The sequence below is a fragment of the Lagopus muta genome, chromosome 10 (genome assembly GCF_023343835.1).
Source record: "Lagopus muta isolate bLagMut1 chromosome 10, bLagMut1 primary, whole genome shotgun sequence".
NCBI lineage: Eukaryota > Metazoa > Chordata > Aves > Galliformes > Phasianidae > Lagopus > Lagopus muta.
The window spans coordinates 17,701,348-17,715,792 of NC_064442.1; the positions used below are offsets into that span (position 1 = coordinate 17,701,348).

The window sequence follows — 14,445 nt, forward strand, 5'->3', positions numbered from 1 at the left end:
AGGTATGGTGGGCATGGGGTAGAAGAAGGATAGGGTAGAATGGGACCAGAGTGGGATGGGGAGAAGGGAGGGGGGAGTCAAGATAGGAAATGGATGGGAAAGTATAGGAACAGAGTAGGATTGGGATGAATTTTGATAGGGTTGGAATAGGATGAAGCCAAGATAGGATAGGGACAAGGTAGAATAGGGATGAGATGGGACGGGAATGGAGAAGGACGGGATCAGGCTGGGATGTGGGCAGGGTGAGATGGAAATGGGGTGAGATGGGAATGGTGTGGGATGGGGTTGGGGCAGGGTGGAGCCAAGGTAGGACGGGACAGAGTGGGGTAGGACCAGGTTGTGCTGGGGACAGGGTGGGGCAGGATGGGGACAGAGAAGGATGGAGCCAAGGAAGCACGGGGACAGGGAAGTATGGGACCAGAGTAGGCTGGGGACGGGGTGGGATGAGGATGGGGTGACACGGTATAGGATGGGGATAGGACAGCCTGGAGATGGGGTGGGATGAGAATGGGATGCAGGAGGAAGCACGTCCCTCCTTGAGGATGTCATGCTGTCCCTGTGGGGAGGGATGAGGGGGTCAGGGACGGCCGAGCGCAGCGCGCTGCCTTCCCAGCACAGCAGTTATCCCAACGCCGGCCCGCACGCTGGGGCTAATTTTAACCCTGGAGCCTGGCCAGGCCGGCCCGACTTCCCTTGCTGTGATTTATCCCAACCATTTCCCTTCACAAACACAGCTCTCGTGCCAGCCCTGCGTGCTCGCCGCCGGGGATGCTCGGGAGGAATGCCCAGCGCCGTGCCCCCTCCGCAGAGCCCTTCCTCTGCTTCCCAGCAACGTCCCAGGGACAGAGCGGGGGCTGAGGAGGGAGGTTTCTACTGACGTTTTTTATTGAAAACGCTGTGGGCTGGCTTGGTTTTTTTTTTTGTTTTTGTTTTTTATATCCCTTTTTCCAGTCAACAGCAGTGCTTGAGAAAAGAGATTTCCGTTGGCCTGCGTCTATTTAAAAACTGGTAAAAATGCTGCAGAAACATTTGCGAAAAATGGAAAATACTGGGGGGGAGAGGGGAAGAAAAAAAAAAAAACCCTCTTCCAAATAAAGACCTTTTTGTGTTTTCTTTCCCATCAGAAAAACTTTCATTGTGCAAAATGTCGACCGCTTGGATTTCTCCTCCCAGTGAGCCACAGTGCTTCATGAGGACGGGTTTTTGGAAAGCTAAAAACCACAGGCTGGTGCCACGGGCACACGTGTCCATCTGTCCCCCTGGGAGCACACATGTCCTCACCACAGTCCTGCAGCCAGGCTGGAGGAAAGCCCAAAGGTATTTGGTCACTAGCGTCATGAGTTCCCACCCGTTCTCAGCCCTGCCAAGCAGAGATGCTCTGCGAGGCCGTGGCTGGAAGCGGTGCGATGCGGGACGGGCGGCAGGCAGGTGTGTTAGAGGTTGTCATACATGCGCAGCGTCTTCTCCAGCTGCTGGCTGACACGCTGGTAGAAGATGATCTGCTGCTTCAGGTAGGACTGCATCATCCTCTTGAAGTCGGCCACGCGCCGCTCGTGGAAGTGGTTCATCTCAGCCTGCAGGGCGAAGCCCACCACGCGGCAGCGCTTGCGAATCCCATCCGCCTCCTCCTGGTCCATCCGGCCCTCGTCGCTCATCCGCTGGCTCTCCTTCACCTTTGCAAAGGCTCCTGGTGAGGCAGGGGAGAGGTGAGAGCCGCACCGGCGCCCTATGAGCAGCGCTTCACCCCGTAGCACCAAAGCTCCAGGCTTCGGGGATGGAGCTGAAGCTTTCAGTGGGCTCAGCAGCTGGCAGGCAGTATGCACAGCCCACATCTCAGCCCGCTGTTCCTGCCTGGGAACCGGAGAAACTTTGCTACATAGCACAGCAGGGCTGATAGCGGGATGGAACAGCCATCGTGGGAGACAGAGTGGGGCAGGACACTGCTGACTGCAGCATCCCGAGTATGCCTGAGATGCAGCTGATGCTCTGACAGCAGTTTTTCCCCTCCTTCCACTGATTTTTATAGCTCAGTTTCGAAAGAATCCCACCTGGCTCTGGCCCTGCATTCCTCCCTGTCCTCAGCACAGAGGTTGTTTGCCTGCAAACAGGATCCGGCCTCCAGCGGTCGCTGGGAATTCATTCCCTCTCCCTGCCCCTGCCGGCAGTGCAGACCCGAGGTCCGGGAGGAGGAGGAGGAGGAGGAGCCCTGAGGAAGCAAAGGTTGGAGGCCAAATCCTGCCTTCCGCTCTGCCCACGCGGCCTCGCTTCCGGACGGGATCCAGCCCGTAGTGGTAAACAAAGTCAGGAGAGAGTGCAAGGAAGCAGCCAGGGCTGCTCTTTCTCCTCGTGCTCCTTGTGGGGCAATGCAGAGACCCAAAGACGCCAGCCAACACGGACATCCCCTCCCTGGTGTGGCCTGGGAGGGGTGTGTGGACTTCGGCCCCGCTCCCACACCCAGCCCTGGGTGTGCGTCACACCCGGACAGAAGCACAGGGCTGGCCAGCCCTGAGAAAGCACCCAGCAGAGGCCCTTCCCTTCTCACGGCACACGCTGGGACAGATGGGATACTCTGGTTGTGACAGCAGGCTGCTGAGCCCACTGACCTCTTCTCTAATCTGCGAGGATGTACTCGCAAAGAATTTGGCCCCGGTTGTGCTGAGCATGTCCAAAACCTGATCCTAAACCGGGCAGCCCCAGCAGCACCTCCAGGGCAGGGGTGATGAGGGAACACGGCCACGCGCGATGGTCTCCATCCCTACCCCATTCATATCTCCATCCCCACATCCATCACCGTCCCCCGTCCCCACCACTGCACAGCAGAGAGCTGCATCCCCATCCCGCTCCACACACAGGGCCACCATGAAGGACCTGTAAGAGCTGGTCTGGCCTCATCCCCAAGAGAGAAGCAGCCCTCCAGGGGAGCCCCCTTACCTTTCTGGAGGTGGATGATGTCTGGGAAGTTGGAAAGGAGCCCCTGATACAAAGAGAGAGTGTCCAGCATGAGGAAGAGGTCATTCTTGGGCTGCTCCGCAAACATCTCCCCCACAGCCTCGTACGTCTTGCCCGTGTGGGAGATGGCATTGTTGAGGGCATCCAAGCTGTAGGGGGGGTCCATCTGGAAGGAGTAGCTGATGGCTTGGAAGGCATTGCCCAGCTTCTGGAACTCCTTGCGGAACCCCCCCACGTGTTTGCGCACCAGCTCGGAGGCCACGTTGGTCAGCTGCAGGACGCTGTCGTCCATCTTCTTGCTGAAGGCCTTGAAGGCGTCCACGCGGTCCTCCACGTCCTGCAGGTCCTGGTGCTCGGTGGGGATCTGGATGGTGAGCAGGAAGCTGGCGCCCACCATCTCGTCCTTCTCAGCTCGCCTCTTGCCCAGCTTCCACTGCTTCTCATCGCGGCAGCGGAGGAAGTGCTGGAAGCCCTCGTACTGCGACAGGACGGGGTGGCTCGTCATGTGCTCCATCCACAGGATCAGGCGCCGCTTGCGCTTCTCGATGAAGTCCTCCTCGAAGCGCCCCGTGGCCTGCTTCTCGGGCAGGTGGGGCACCGAGATGATGGTGAACTTGTGCAGCAGGCGGTTGTAGAGCCAGTCAAAGTGCTTGTAGCGCCGGTACACGGGCGAGTTGAAGTTGCTGGGGGTCAGCTTGTAGGAGATGTAGCTCTTGATGCCCTTAAATTTGGTCTGCTTGGTGGGATCCTCCACGGAGCAGATGAAGGGGTGCGGGTTGGCTCGCCACTGCGGACCCTTGCAGCCCATCTCGATGCTGTAAGCCTCGGCAATCTTGGACATGAGGGGCACGTCGCCAAGGATGAAGGCCTCCACGCCCGAGCGCACGAAGCAGGAGAAGCGGTTGAGGTTCCTGCCCACCACGCTGCCCCTCTTGGAGGAGCCCACGCTGTCCTGCCTCTCCAGCGTCGGCTTGGCACGGGGCGCTCCGTAGGGCTCTGGTCCCGCCGCCGGGTGCCCGTTGGTGCCGGCAGCGCCGCGGGGCTCCTCCACCACCGTGCAAGAGTCGTCCCAGTCATCCCAATCGTCGTCGTCGTCATCCTCGAAGCTGCCGTAGGACGAGAGGCCGGCGGGCGCCGCGCTGAAGCCGTGCAGGTGGCCGGGCGAGCCGGCGGGGCTGCCGGAGCCCTCGGCGTGCCCGGAGCCGGCGCGAGGGCGCACGATCTCCACGTAGGAGGCCGGGAAGAGGCCGGTCTCGCCGCGGCTGTTCCGGCCCTGCAGCCAGCCGTCCAGCGAGCGCTCGCTGAACACCACGAGCTCCTCGTTCTCCTGGATGCTGATCTCCTCCTTGTTTTCGCTCTGGAAGTTGTACAGCGCCCTGCCCCGCAGCGCCATGGCACGGCCTCCCCGCCGTGCGGAGCGGCAGCGCTGCGTCGCGGCCCCGCGCCCGGCTCACTGCAGCGGGGCCCGAGCCCCGCAGGCGGGCGGCATCCCCGGAGCGGGACCGCGGGGCCCGGGGGAGCGCCGTGCCGGCCCCATGCCGCCGCGCCGCTCCGGGCTCCCGTCGGCTAATCGGCGGGGTCGCCGATGGACGTATTTACGTCTCTCTGGAAGTTTGCCGCCCGCTCCCCCCTCCCGCCTCCTCCTCCTGCCTCCCCCTGCTCCCCGCAGACCTGCAGCGGGACGGCCGGCCGCTCGCCGCTCGCCGCCCGCCGCCGGTGCCGGTGCCGCGCCGCCCGCCGTGACGCACGGTGCGTCGCCCGCCCGCAGGCCGCCCCCTGCCGGCCGCCGCCCCGGGGCTCCCGCCGCCGCCCGCCCCCGGTCCCCCCCGGTGTCGCGCCGCCCCGGCCCGCGGGGAGGTCCTCCGCGCCGGCAGGGGGCGCTGCGCCGTTCGCCGCTCGCCGGCCGGAAGTGCTCGCGGCGCGCGGCGGGCGTTGCCATGGAGGAGCTGTGCGCGGCGCTGGCGGGCGGCGTGGCCTTGGCGGCTCCCAACAGCACCGCGGCGCCGCACCCGCGGCTCGGCGCGTACAAAGGCCGCGGGGACCGGCTGGGGCAGGAGGAGCGGCGGCGGCGGCTCCTGTGTCTGCAGAGAGAGTGAGCGGGCGGGGAGCCGCGCGGGGCCGCTTTGTCGCCGGGCTCGGTGTTGAACGGGGTTCCGCGCTTCCTTCCCGCAGGAGGCGGCTGGACTACGTGAACCATGCCCGCAGGCTGGCGGAGGGGGACTGGGCCGGCGTGGAGAGCGACGAGGACGAGGGGAAGGATGGCGACGAGGAAGAGGAGGAGGAGATGGAGGTGGACGCCGGCAGGAGGCTGCCCAAGCGCTACGCCAACCAGGTGAGGGGAGACCGAGGGGAGCGCAGGGTCGGGGATGGGAGCCTTCGGTACTGGGGTGCGCGTCCGTAAAAGGGCTCCGAGGGATGGAACGCCCCGCTGCCAGGACAGGCTGAGTGCTGGGCTGTGCTGCACCGGGAGGAAGAGACTGTGGGGAGAGCTGGGAGCGGCCTTCGGTGTCTGAAGGGAAGTATAAGGAAGGCTCTGAGTACCCTGAGCGGGCTGTCGGTGTCCCTGTTCATCGCTGAGGGATTGCACTGGATGGCCTCCAGAGGTCCCTTCCAACTCCAGCAGTTCTGTGACCTTGTGTCCCGTTGTGCAGCTGTTGGTTCACAGTTTCCATCTCTCCCCATTATCTGTGACAGCAGGAAACGTCAGTAGTTGGGTTTTCTCAGCTTTGTTGGTTCCAGGAGGTCTGTGAGGTGCTGTAGCCATGCACTGAAGGGTCTGAAGGTGTCCAATGCTCTGTTCTTGTCTCTACAAATATTGAGGAATCCCAGACCTTTGCTGTATACTTAAATGAAGTCAAGGGTTGTTGTGGGGACCAGGGTGCTAGGGTGCCCTGGTGAGGAATGTGAGCACTGTGCTGAACACCAAGGCTTAGTCAGCAGCTGGGGAGCAGGAAATCTAGGGGAAGAGTCTGGTATGCAGCTCAGTGAAAGGCAGATGGGTGTTGTGATCTGGGGTGGTGAGCAGTGCAGATTGTCTGAAGGACACAGTGTGGCTGTAGAAGTTGAGTCAAAACCGTCCAACTTGAGCTGCAGGTTTTCCATAGCTGTAGGAGGGTTGTCACTGACTGCTTTTCCTGGATTTCTGCCTAGCTGATGCTCTCTGAGTGGCTGGTTGATGTCCCCGTGGATCTGGAGCAGGAGTGGATGGTGGTGGTGTGTCCTGTTGGGAAGAGAGCGCTGGTGGTGGCCTCCAGGGTAAGAGACAGCAGCAGAAATGTCTTAGAACCCAGTAAGGGAGCCTTGCCTGGGGTCTGTGTTCTTACTGTGCCCACCAACACAAGGCTGCCCTGTGAGCTGCAGGCGTTTGGGTGCTGGGAGCTGTGCTGAACAGCCAGATTTCTCCTGTAGGTGGGCTGTGGCAGGCTCTGGGGGGCAGCCTGCACTCCGGCACCCCGTGTGCCATCACTGCTGTGACAGCCTGTTCATGAGGTTTCTTTGTCTCCTGTTTTCTTGCAGGGTTCCACAGCAGCTTACACCAAGAGTGGCTTCTGTGTCAACAGGTTTCCATCCCTGCTGCCAGGGGGAAACCGGCACAATACAACAAGTGAGAAAGGTAACATTCTGAAGAGGCTTTTGAGAGAGGTAGATGGATAGGTAGAAGAGAACCACTGGCTTTTCCCTGTGAGCATGTGCACCCACAGGCATAGTGGGGCTCCTCTGGACCCCAGCACTGTGCCCTTTTTTGGTGGCAGAGGTTAGGAAGCTTCAGGATGTCCTGTGTGTATTTCTGAGGTTAAGCAGACATAGACAATCTCAGATACCTTTATGTTAGATGACATTTCCTCTAGTTATCTACCTGGCTAATTAAACCTCAGCATCTTCTCTCTGTAGCAGAGCTGCTTCCAGCGTGATCTTTGTTAATACCTAGTTCAATTGCTTTGCTTTCTTTGAGGAGGTGTTACTGGTGGATGAATGCATTTCCTGAAATATGCCTTTGCTTGATGTGGCTCTGGGTGTATCCTTGGAGCCTTGCTGCATTCTTTGAGCTAAAAGCTTTTTGTGGTCACAACCCCTATTAGCGGCAGGGATTCTCTTTGCACCTCTTGGCCTTACATCTGTGCTGAAGCTTAATGCAGGAAGGATTTGATCTGGCACTTGCCCAGTGGGTTGGGCAGTGTGAGGAGTGCATCTGGACCTCCTTGTGCTTGTGTGTGCAGTGTACTGTATCTTGGACTGTATCTACAATGAAGCAGAGCAGACATACTACATCCTCGATGTGATGTGCTGGAGGGGACACCCTGTTTACGACTGCCAGGTACTGAATCTCCCATCTGCCTTCCCCTGTGCTCCCTGTTCTGGGAGTTGCTTTGCAGCTGGAGCTGGTCACAGCCCAATGTGCAGCAGCTTGGATATTTGGATATCTGCAGCAGTGTCTCTATCACTTACAGTCTAGTGACTGGGAATTTTGGGGGGTTATTTGGGGAAGTAGCAAAGGCTGGCATGTGAGTTGGTTCTGCAGCTTGTAAGTCTGTGTGAGTGCAGAGGAATGGAGGCACAGGTCTGAGCTGCAGCCCTGCAAGTGCTGATGGATGATGTATGGTGGATGATAATTCAGCCTCTGTCTCCTTTTTTTTTTCAGACTGACTTCAGATTCTTCTGGCTCTCCTCGAAGATCCAAGAAGAGGAAGGGCTGGGAGAGAAAAGCAGGATTAATCCAGTGAGTTCTTTTGTACTGGGAGGAGGAGGAGGAGGAGGGAGTGGGGTAAGCTCTCCTGTTCAGCAGGCTTCAGCACTTTTGTTCACAGGCGGAAGCTTTTCTCCTTTTTTTTGTTGTTGTTTGTTGTTTTTTTCCCCTAACAGATCAGGCTTCAAAGCGTACTTCTGATGAAATGGGCTGACATGTTCAGGATGTAAATAGAACCACTGAATATTGTAAATGAATGTGGGTTTTTCTTTCCAGCCAAAGTGCTGAGGGAGAAGATCACCCTGCAGGGTATCAGCTAACTTCCACACTGTTTTTAGCTTTCACTTGGAATGGAAAACCAATGTGGTTTCTAAGGGGCCAGTGTTGATTGGCAGCCTGATTACAATGGGAATTATTCGTTGGTAGTTTCATGGGCTCACAAAGCAGGGGTAAAGGACCATGAAGTTTTAGCCTTGTCTCCTGCTCAAGCCAGTCCCTGAAGTTGTAGGGGTGGATGCTGCATTGCCCCCTGAAGTCCCCATTGAGCAAGCATAATAGTATTGAAGTCTTTGAAGTCTTGTGTGGAGGTCAGACCTGGCACCCACAGCAGCTTAGAAAGTGATTTTTTGGGGACAGGCATACGGGGATTTGTCAGCCTGGCTTATGGAGTGCAACTTGCAAGGCGGGCTGTGATTGCTCTATGGCCACCCGTGTGTGCTCAGGCACAGCAAGCAGAGCAGCTCCTGAGGGTGGAACAGATTCATCGTTAATGGGGATGAAGGCTCCTGTGCCAGCAGCAGAGATATCTGTGTTTGGAGTACATCCTGTTCTGACTCCAACGAGAATATCCAGAAGACAGCTACCTAGTGAAGGGGGGCTGGGGGTGGGGAGTCGTTTCAGCTTTCATTTCCTAGGTGGAAAGGTTTGCTTGGCTGAGCCAGCAGCCTGGAGCAGACATCTGTCTGCTTTGCATCCTGCTCAGAGGTCATCACTTTCTATTTCGGTTAAAAGAGCATCTCAGGGTCAGCTCCCCTGAAAAGTCCTTCCTGCAGCCTTAGATGCTTGAGGAAAAGGTATCAGGAGCACATGGGAGCTGTGTGCAGAGTCCCTGCCATCTGTATCTCTAACAAGATGCCAGAGGGGGTCATTTGGAACTAGGGTGGCCTTAATGAAAAATACCTGAAATAGATTGCTCTGGGCACTCTGTTTTTTGTGCTGTCTGGACGTGGTTGTAACCAGGTTTTCTTGTAAAGGTCACTTTTATTACTGGAAGGAGATCTGTAAAGCAGCAGACCCTTCCTATCCCTGTCCTCTCTGAAGGTAGAGCTGACTGCTGTAAGTCTTCATGCGTTTCCTGTCACTTCAGTGCAGTGTGACTGGCACCAGGGAATGACTTGGTCCTGTCACTTTGATTTCCCCACCCAGAATTTGCTTGGGAATTGCTGTTAGAATCATAGCAGAGGTCTGCCTGTCCCAGCAGACATCAGGGTTGACCTGTTCCTCCATTGAGCCCATCCATGCTTTCGGACCCCTGGTTACCTGCAGTAGGAAGGCCAACAATGTAATGATCTGCCCTCTGCCTGAGACCTCCTGTCTGGTTACTTTGTCTGCCTGTTATTCATCCTGTTGCTCGTGTTAGATTTTGTACCAAGAGAAGGCTTCCTCCTTAACCACCTCCAGTTCAGTGCATTGTTCAAATTTTAAGCCATGTAATTTTTACTCTTCTAACCCTCTTTTCTTCTCTCAGTACAAGTTTGTGGGCCTGCAGAACTTCCCCTGCACCTCGGAGAGCCTGTGTGAGGTGCTGACAACGAGCTTCCCCTTCGAGGTGAGAACGTGCAGTCAGTGAGAGTTAAACCTCAGCATTCCCTGTGCTTGAATTGTCCTCTCTGCTTGAGGGGGTGGCTGATGCAGATGCCTAGATTGCTGCTAGAAGCAGCAAAACTCACGTTTGTGTGGAAGTATGATGGACAGCTGATCTTTCTAGAGTCAAAGCTTGTGCTACGTGCTGCCACAGTGTGCTCAGTTGTGTGGTGGGGTTTCTTGGGAGGTCTGCAAGGCAGGCAGGCTGGTGTCTTTCTCTGACACCTGCCGCAGGCTCTGTGTCTCCCTAGTCTAGATGCTACCATCTGTCTGTGCGTGGCATCCAGCTGCCCTACCTCTCCTGAGGAGGAAACAGAGCAGTGTGTTTAAACTCATAGCAGTTTCTGCAGGGTTCAGGTAGCAGTGATGGGCAGCTGAGACGTGCTAGGGCAAATGGCTGCAGCAGAAGTGGCTGGGATGGGTTCACATGGGTCTGTCTTGCTGCTGCCACTGGATCTCATGGCAGAAGGGGGGAGGGAGGGAATGGTGCAAGCTCTGTTTTTTGCTTCTGGTCCGGAACCAGCAGCCTCTTGCCTCTGGGTCCAGCTGTCAGAGGTGGCCGTTCCCCCATTGAGAACAGCTGAGCAGGACTGTGAGTTTGCTCTTCCAGCTGTAGGAGCAGTGCTGCTCAGCCTCTCTGACCTGTGGGAGGAAGAAGGGCAGGACAGGCAGCAGTGTGCCAGGCAATTGCTGTGTGGCTGCGAGCAGTGAGTCAGAAGCCCTGATGCAAATGGCTCAGCAGCTTTTGGTGCCTACCCTGGCTTACCTGGCACTGAAACAGAAGAGGATGGGGAAGCCAAAAGCCGCACTGATTTTAGTGTGCCTCTTGTGCTCTCCTGGCCCCTGTTAGTAATTAGTGTAAGTGCAGGCTTAAGCTTAGAGGAGACTGATTTGGCTGTGAGGGCTGACTCTTTTTTTCTTCTGCTCCTTAAAGCCAGGGCAGTCACCAGAGGAAGTCCAAGTGCCTGTGGCTGGCTGACTGTGCCAGGCCCTGCTCTGAGCACAGGTAGGGGAGTGTTAGCTGAAGGAAACCTGGGATGCCTTTTTGACTTGCTTAATGACAAGTGCTCCTGCCTGCCTCTGCCTCTGCTGAGGAAAGCTTTATGCCTTCCTGAGGCGTTTGCTCTGTGACAAAAGGCTGAAGAGCATCCCAACTTATGGAGAGAGGCCCCTGTGGAATGCAGGGGGGCTGCAGGAGCTGGGCAGATGCTCCTTGTGCTCCAAGCTGTGTTTGTCTCCCTGTTCCCTGGTGGATGTGTCAGGGCAGTACCCTAGCAAGAAGAGAAACGCCGTGTAGTTTGGCACAAAGACAGCCCTGCCGAAACCATGCTGCTGTGTTTCCAGGAATGAAGCTCACCATGTGCCGCAAGAGGGAGCCCGAGAAATCCCCGTGAATAACTTCCAGCAACGGGGCAGCCAGAACCGAACTTCACTGGAGGCAAAATACAGCTCATGCAGTGTAATATCTCGTTATGCCTGGTCCCAGCATCCTGGGATGGACCACACTAAGCAAGTTTGCTCAGTCTGGCACTGAATTTGAAGTGTTTTTTGGAGGGCGTCTTGTTTAAGAGCTCCTGAGCTACCAATGGATCTGAGAAAAACAGCATGTAAGTTTCTAGAAAGGCAAGGGAGAGCCAAAGTCTGAGGCTCCGTGGTGGGGAGCACCTGAAATAGGACAAAGCATGGCCACGAAACATGAAATCCTGCCAAGCCAGTTGCTCAGAAGGTTCAGTTGTATGGAGATGCCCTTGTCCTGGTGAGGCTGGTGTCAGAGCAGTGACTGGGGAAAGGGACATGGCCAACAACTGAGATGATGACAGGAATATGGGAACTGCAGTAACGTAGGAGAAATGAGGGGAAGCAGTAACAGGACCTACCCCTCTGCTAGGCTGAATCCTTTGGTTTTGTCAGCTTGGGGAAGCTCTTTGGAGCATTCTGGAAGGCAGGAGTCTTCCCAGGCTGATGTCACTAGAAGATTCCTGTGGGCTCTGCAGAGTCCCCATTGCTCAGAAGGGGCTGTGCTTTTGCTGGGATGTGCAGGCCCTTGGAGACTGTGGTGGCGTGGTGCCACAGAGCCTGGCTCCTCTCTTCAGGTCTTCCTGGGACATGAGGAGAGGGAGAGGCTTTGCACTTCAGATGTCCGGCCAGTTTCACAAGCTCATGCTGTTTATTGGGCTGGTTTCCTGTTCCCCTAGGACAGGAATCCCCCTTCTCTGGAATTATTTGACAAGCTCTTCACAGTGACTAAAAATCATGGACTTCAGTAGTGCAGCAGGCAGCGTGGCCCTGCAGGAAGCTAATGCCCAGGAGCAGAGATGGATGCATGCCTGCTCTGTTGTCAGCCATGCCTTGGCTCGATATGATGTGGGTGCTGCTCTGCTGGGGGGCTGCAGCTGCAGGGGGAGGGGCCAGGAGCATTTGGGGCCACATCTGACAGTCCAAAGTGGACTCTTCTCATCTGTTCTGCCCACTCAGCCACTCTTATTCATGGGTAAATAGCCTTTAAGAGCCCGCAAGGCCGAGCTAAATGAGCACCGCCTCCAAAGCTGGTCGATCTGCACCAGGATCTGACCTTGCAGAGTGCTCCTCTGGGAAGCACAGGAAAAAAAGAGTCGGGGGGGGGGGGGGAAGGGGGTGGAATACTTGAGCGTGGTGGGGAGATGCAGAAAACATCAGCCAGCTGCAGTACTGCCCAGTGTGGAAACAGTGGCACAAAGAGTCGGGGTCCGAACCTTCAAAGTTCTGAGTGCCCTTAACTGTCATTGATTGCTGGAGCAGTTCTCTCTCGGGAAATATTAAGAGTTGCTTTTGCATAAGCAAGCTGAAAGAGCTGTAGCAGTGTTAGGAAGCAGAGCTCCTTGGCGTCACACGCTCTGACTAATTACTCTCCAAATGTATTATTTAAAATAAGCCTAATCCAGTAAAATGGTCTTTTTGTGTGCTGCTTTGTTCAGAAGCTGGATGGCTTTTCTGCAGAATGGGATCATAGCAACCAGAGGAGGAGCGCTGGTCCCTGCTGACATCAGTCTAAATCTGTTTGCCTTGGGTGACTTAAAGCCATCCAGCGGTCGCTGGACTCGTGCTGATCATTCAGGACAGGAGCTCTGCAGGTTTCTTCTTTCCCTTCTGCTTGAGGATCCAGCTGGCAGAGGTGTCTGAGAAGCAGTGATGCGACCCAGCATCATTCACCTGCAGCAGCTTCTCATCTGCTGTCTCCCCTTCCTGCAGGTCGACGGACTTCTCTTCTACCACAAGCAGACCCACTACACCCCTGGCAGCACCCCGCTGGTGGGCTGGCTGCGCCCATACATGGTGCCTGACATCCTGGGGCTCGCTGTGCCCGCCACGCCGCTCACTGCCAAGCCAGCCTATGCTGGGCGCCAGCTCCAGCAGATCATCGAGAGCAAGAGGAGTAAAAAGCTGGCAGCGGGCAAGGCTGAGCCGAGCGCCGAGGCAGCTGCTAGGAACGGACATTATGAGCTGGAACACTTGTCCACCCCTCAGCCAGCTAATGCTGCACAGGGCCAGGAGGAAGCAGGGAGTCAGATGGAGAATTAGGAAGATGCTAAAGGTCCTCTGCTTCTCGCTGTCACTCACACTACCCAAGAGGTGGGGAAGGTAATAATTATAGGATGGTTTTGTTTAAAGGGCACGAGAATGGAGTGTGTTGCTCCACGTGCCACCGGATTTCTTTTTGTCAGGGTCCTTAGCAGGGCTCTCTGGTTTGCTGCAGAGGTGGTTCTGCAGTGTGAAATCATCAGTCTCAAGCTGTGGGCTCCCAGCTCAGCCCCTGCTGCCTGGCCTGGCCGTGCTCCTGCTGGGAGTGGTGCTCAGGGTGCTTTGGCCCTTGCTGGCTTAGACTTTCCTAATTGAAGTTTTTTTTTTTGCAGTCAGTCTGCTTCTAGTAAGGAAAGTTTGCAGCAGGCTTCGGTAGCTCCCCAGGCAGGGCTTTCCATGCCCACGTGTTACTGAGAAATGCGATTTCCTTGCCTTGCAGCCAGCCCTGCCTCCAGCCCAGCTCCGCGTGAGCCCCCAGCCTGCGTGCCGGGCTGCTCCCTGCAGGGGGAGGAAGGAACGATTGCACTCTCGAAACGTTGCCATTGATTGTGCCAAATAAAAGGCTTCTCTGAAATACAAATCCTTGAGCGCCTTGCCTTCCTGCTACCTCAGGGGGAACGCATGCTGTGCCTCCCAACAAGGGATTAACAGCCTGGTTCGTGGCACTGACTGAAGTTCCAGCCCCTACCTGCTTGCTCCCCTGTGCGAACTCGCTTTTCGGGCAGGGCCACTGTGTCCCCCTGTGGCAATTTCAGCGAAGAAAAAACCATTATGCCCACTGACCCAGCGCTGTTTTTGACGGGGAGGTTAAAAAGCTGAAACGGAACCCCTGGAGACATGGAGATGAATTACCAGGCAAAAACGTGCCTCTGGGGATCTCCTCCCAGAGCCTCCGGAGCAGGGCTGTGCCCAGGAGGAGGAAGACAGAGCAGAGCTGGTGCGTGCAGATAGCGGCAGCACGCGTGTTCTGCCCTCACGCTCTTGTTTTTTTTCTTTCTCCCCAGAAAACGCACCATTCTGTGCCATAGGATGTACAGGGGCTGATCCCGCAGCCGCTGCGGGCTGTACCTGCGGGCAGCGGGAGCTGTCAGCGCTGCGGTGGGAGCGCAATGGGAGACAGGGCCGGCCCGGCTCCCCTAGGCGGGGGGGACGAGGCGGCACCCCGGCCCCGGGGCTGTTTCTCGGCTCGTCCCCAGCCTGGTTCTGCTGCTGCCGGGCATCCCTCGGGAAGAGCCGCGGCTCGGCTCGCACCCCGCGCTGCCCTTCGGCCATGTGCTGACGTGACGGGCAGGAGAGAAACGCAGCTGCGAGGGGCCGCGGGCTCCGCTCCATGGCCGAGAGCACGCGGATGCCGCGGTTCCCCTTCCCAAAGCAGCCTCTGGGCCGAAGAA

At 57.0% G+C, this 14,445-nt stretch overlaps 2 protein-coding genes across 2 annotated transcripts; one reads left to right on the forward strand and one right to left on the reverse strand.

Annotated features, from left to right (window-relative positions):
• Positions 1-4: 4 nt before the first annotated feature.
• On the reverse strand, positions 5-4,589 carry SNX33 (sorting nexin 33). The gene is made up of 2 exons (XM_048956561.1): positions 2,932-4,589; positions 5-1,687 (listed from the first exon to the last, which is right to left on the reverse strand). Exons 1-2 carry the CDS (start codon positions 4,340-4,342, stop codon positions 1,434-1,436), a joined length of 1,665 nt encoding a protein of 554 aa, XP_048812518.1. The 5' UTR covers positions 4,343-4,589; the 3' UTR covers positions 5-1,433.
• A 280-nt stretch (positions 4,590-4,869) lies between these two features.
• On the forward strand, positions 4,870-13,634 carry SNUPN (snurportin 1). The gene is made up of 8 exons (XM_048956560.1): positions 4,870-5,041; positions 5,122-5,281; positions 6,100-6,204; positions 6,466-6,562; positions 7,167-7,264; positions 7,589-7,666; positions 9,381-9,461; positions 12,725-13,634. Exons 1-8 carry the CDS (start codon positions 4,887-4,889, stop codon positions 13,052-13,054), a joined length of 1,104 nt encoding a protein of 367 aa, XP_048812517.1. The 5' UTR covers positions 4,870-4,886; the 3' UTR covers positions 13,055-13,634.
• The last annotated feature ends 811 nt before the right edge of the window (positions 13,635-14,445 follow it).

What these genes read in the sequence shown, in the direction of transcription:
- SNUPN (XM_048956560.1), top strand. Translation starts at nt 4,887, where the DNA reads ATGGAGGAGCTGTGCGCGGCGCTGGCGGGCGGCGTGGCCTTGGCGGCT. An exon ending in CCAAGCGCTACGCCAACCAG is followed by an intron (nt 5,282 to 6,099) that starts GTGAGGGGAGAC and finishes ATTTCTGCCTAG; the next exon opens with CTGATGCTCTCTGAGTGGCT. An exon ending in CGCTGGTGGTGGCCTCCAGG is followed by an intron (nt 6,205 to 6,465) that starts GTAAGAGACAGC and finishes GTTTTCTTGCAG; the next exon opens with GGTTCCACAGCAGCTTACAC.
- SNX33 (XM_048956561.1), bottom strand. Translation starts at nt 4,342, where the DNA reads ATGGCGCTGCGGGGCAGGGCGCTGTACAACTTCCAGAGCGAAAACAAG. An exon ending in CATCATCCACCTCCAGAAAG is followed by an intron (nt 1,688 to 2,931) that starts GTAAGGGGGCTC and finishes CTGCCTCACCAG; the next exon opens with GAGCCTTTGCAAAGGTGAAG.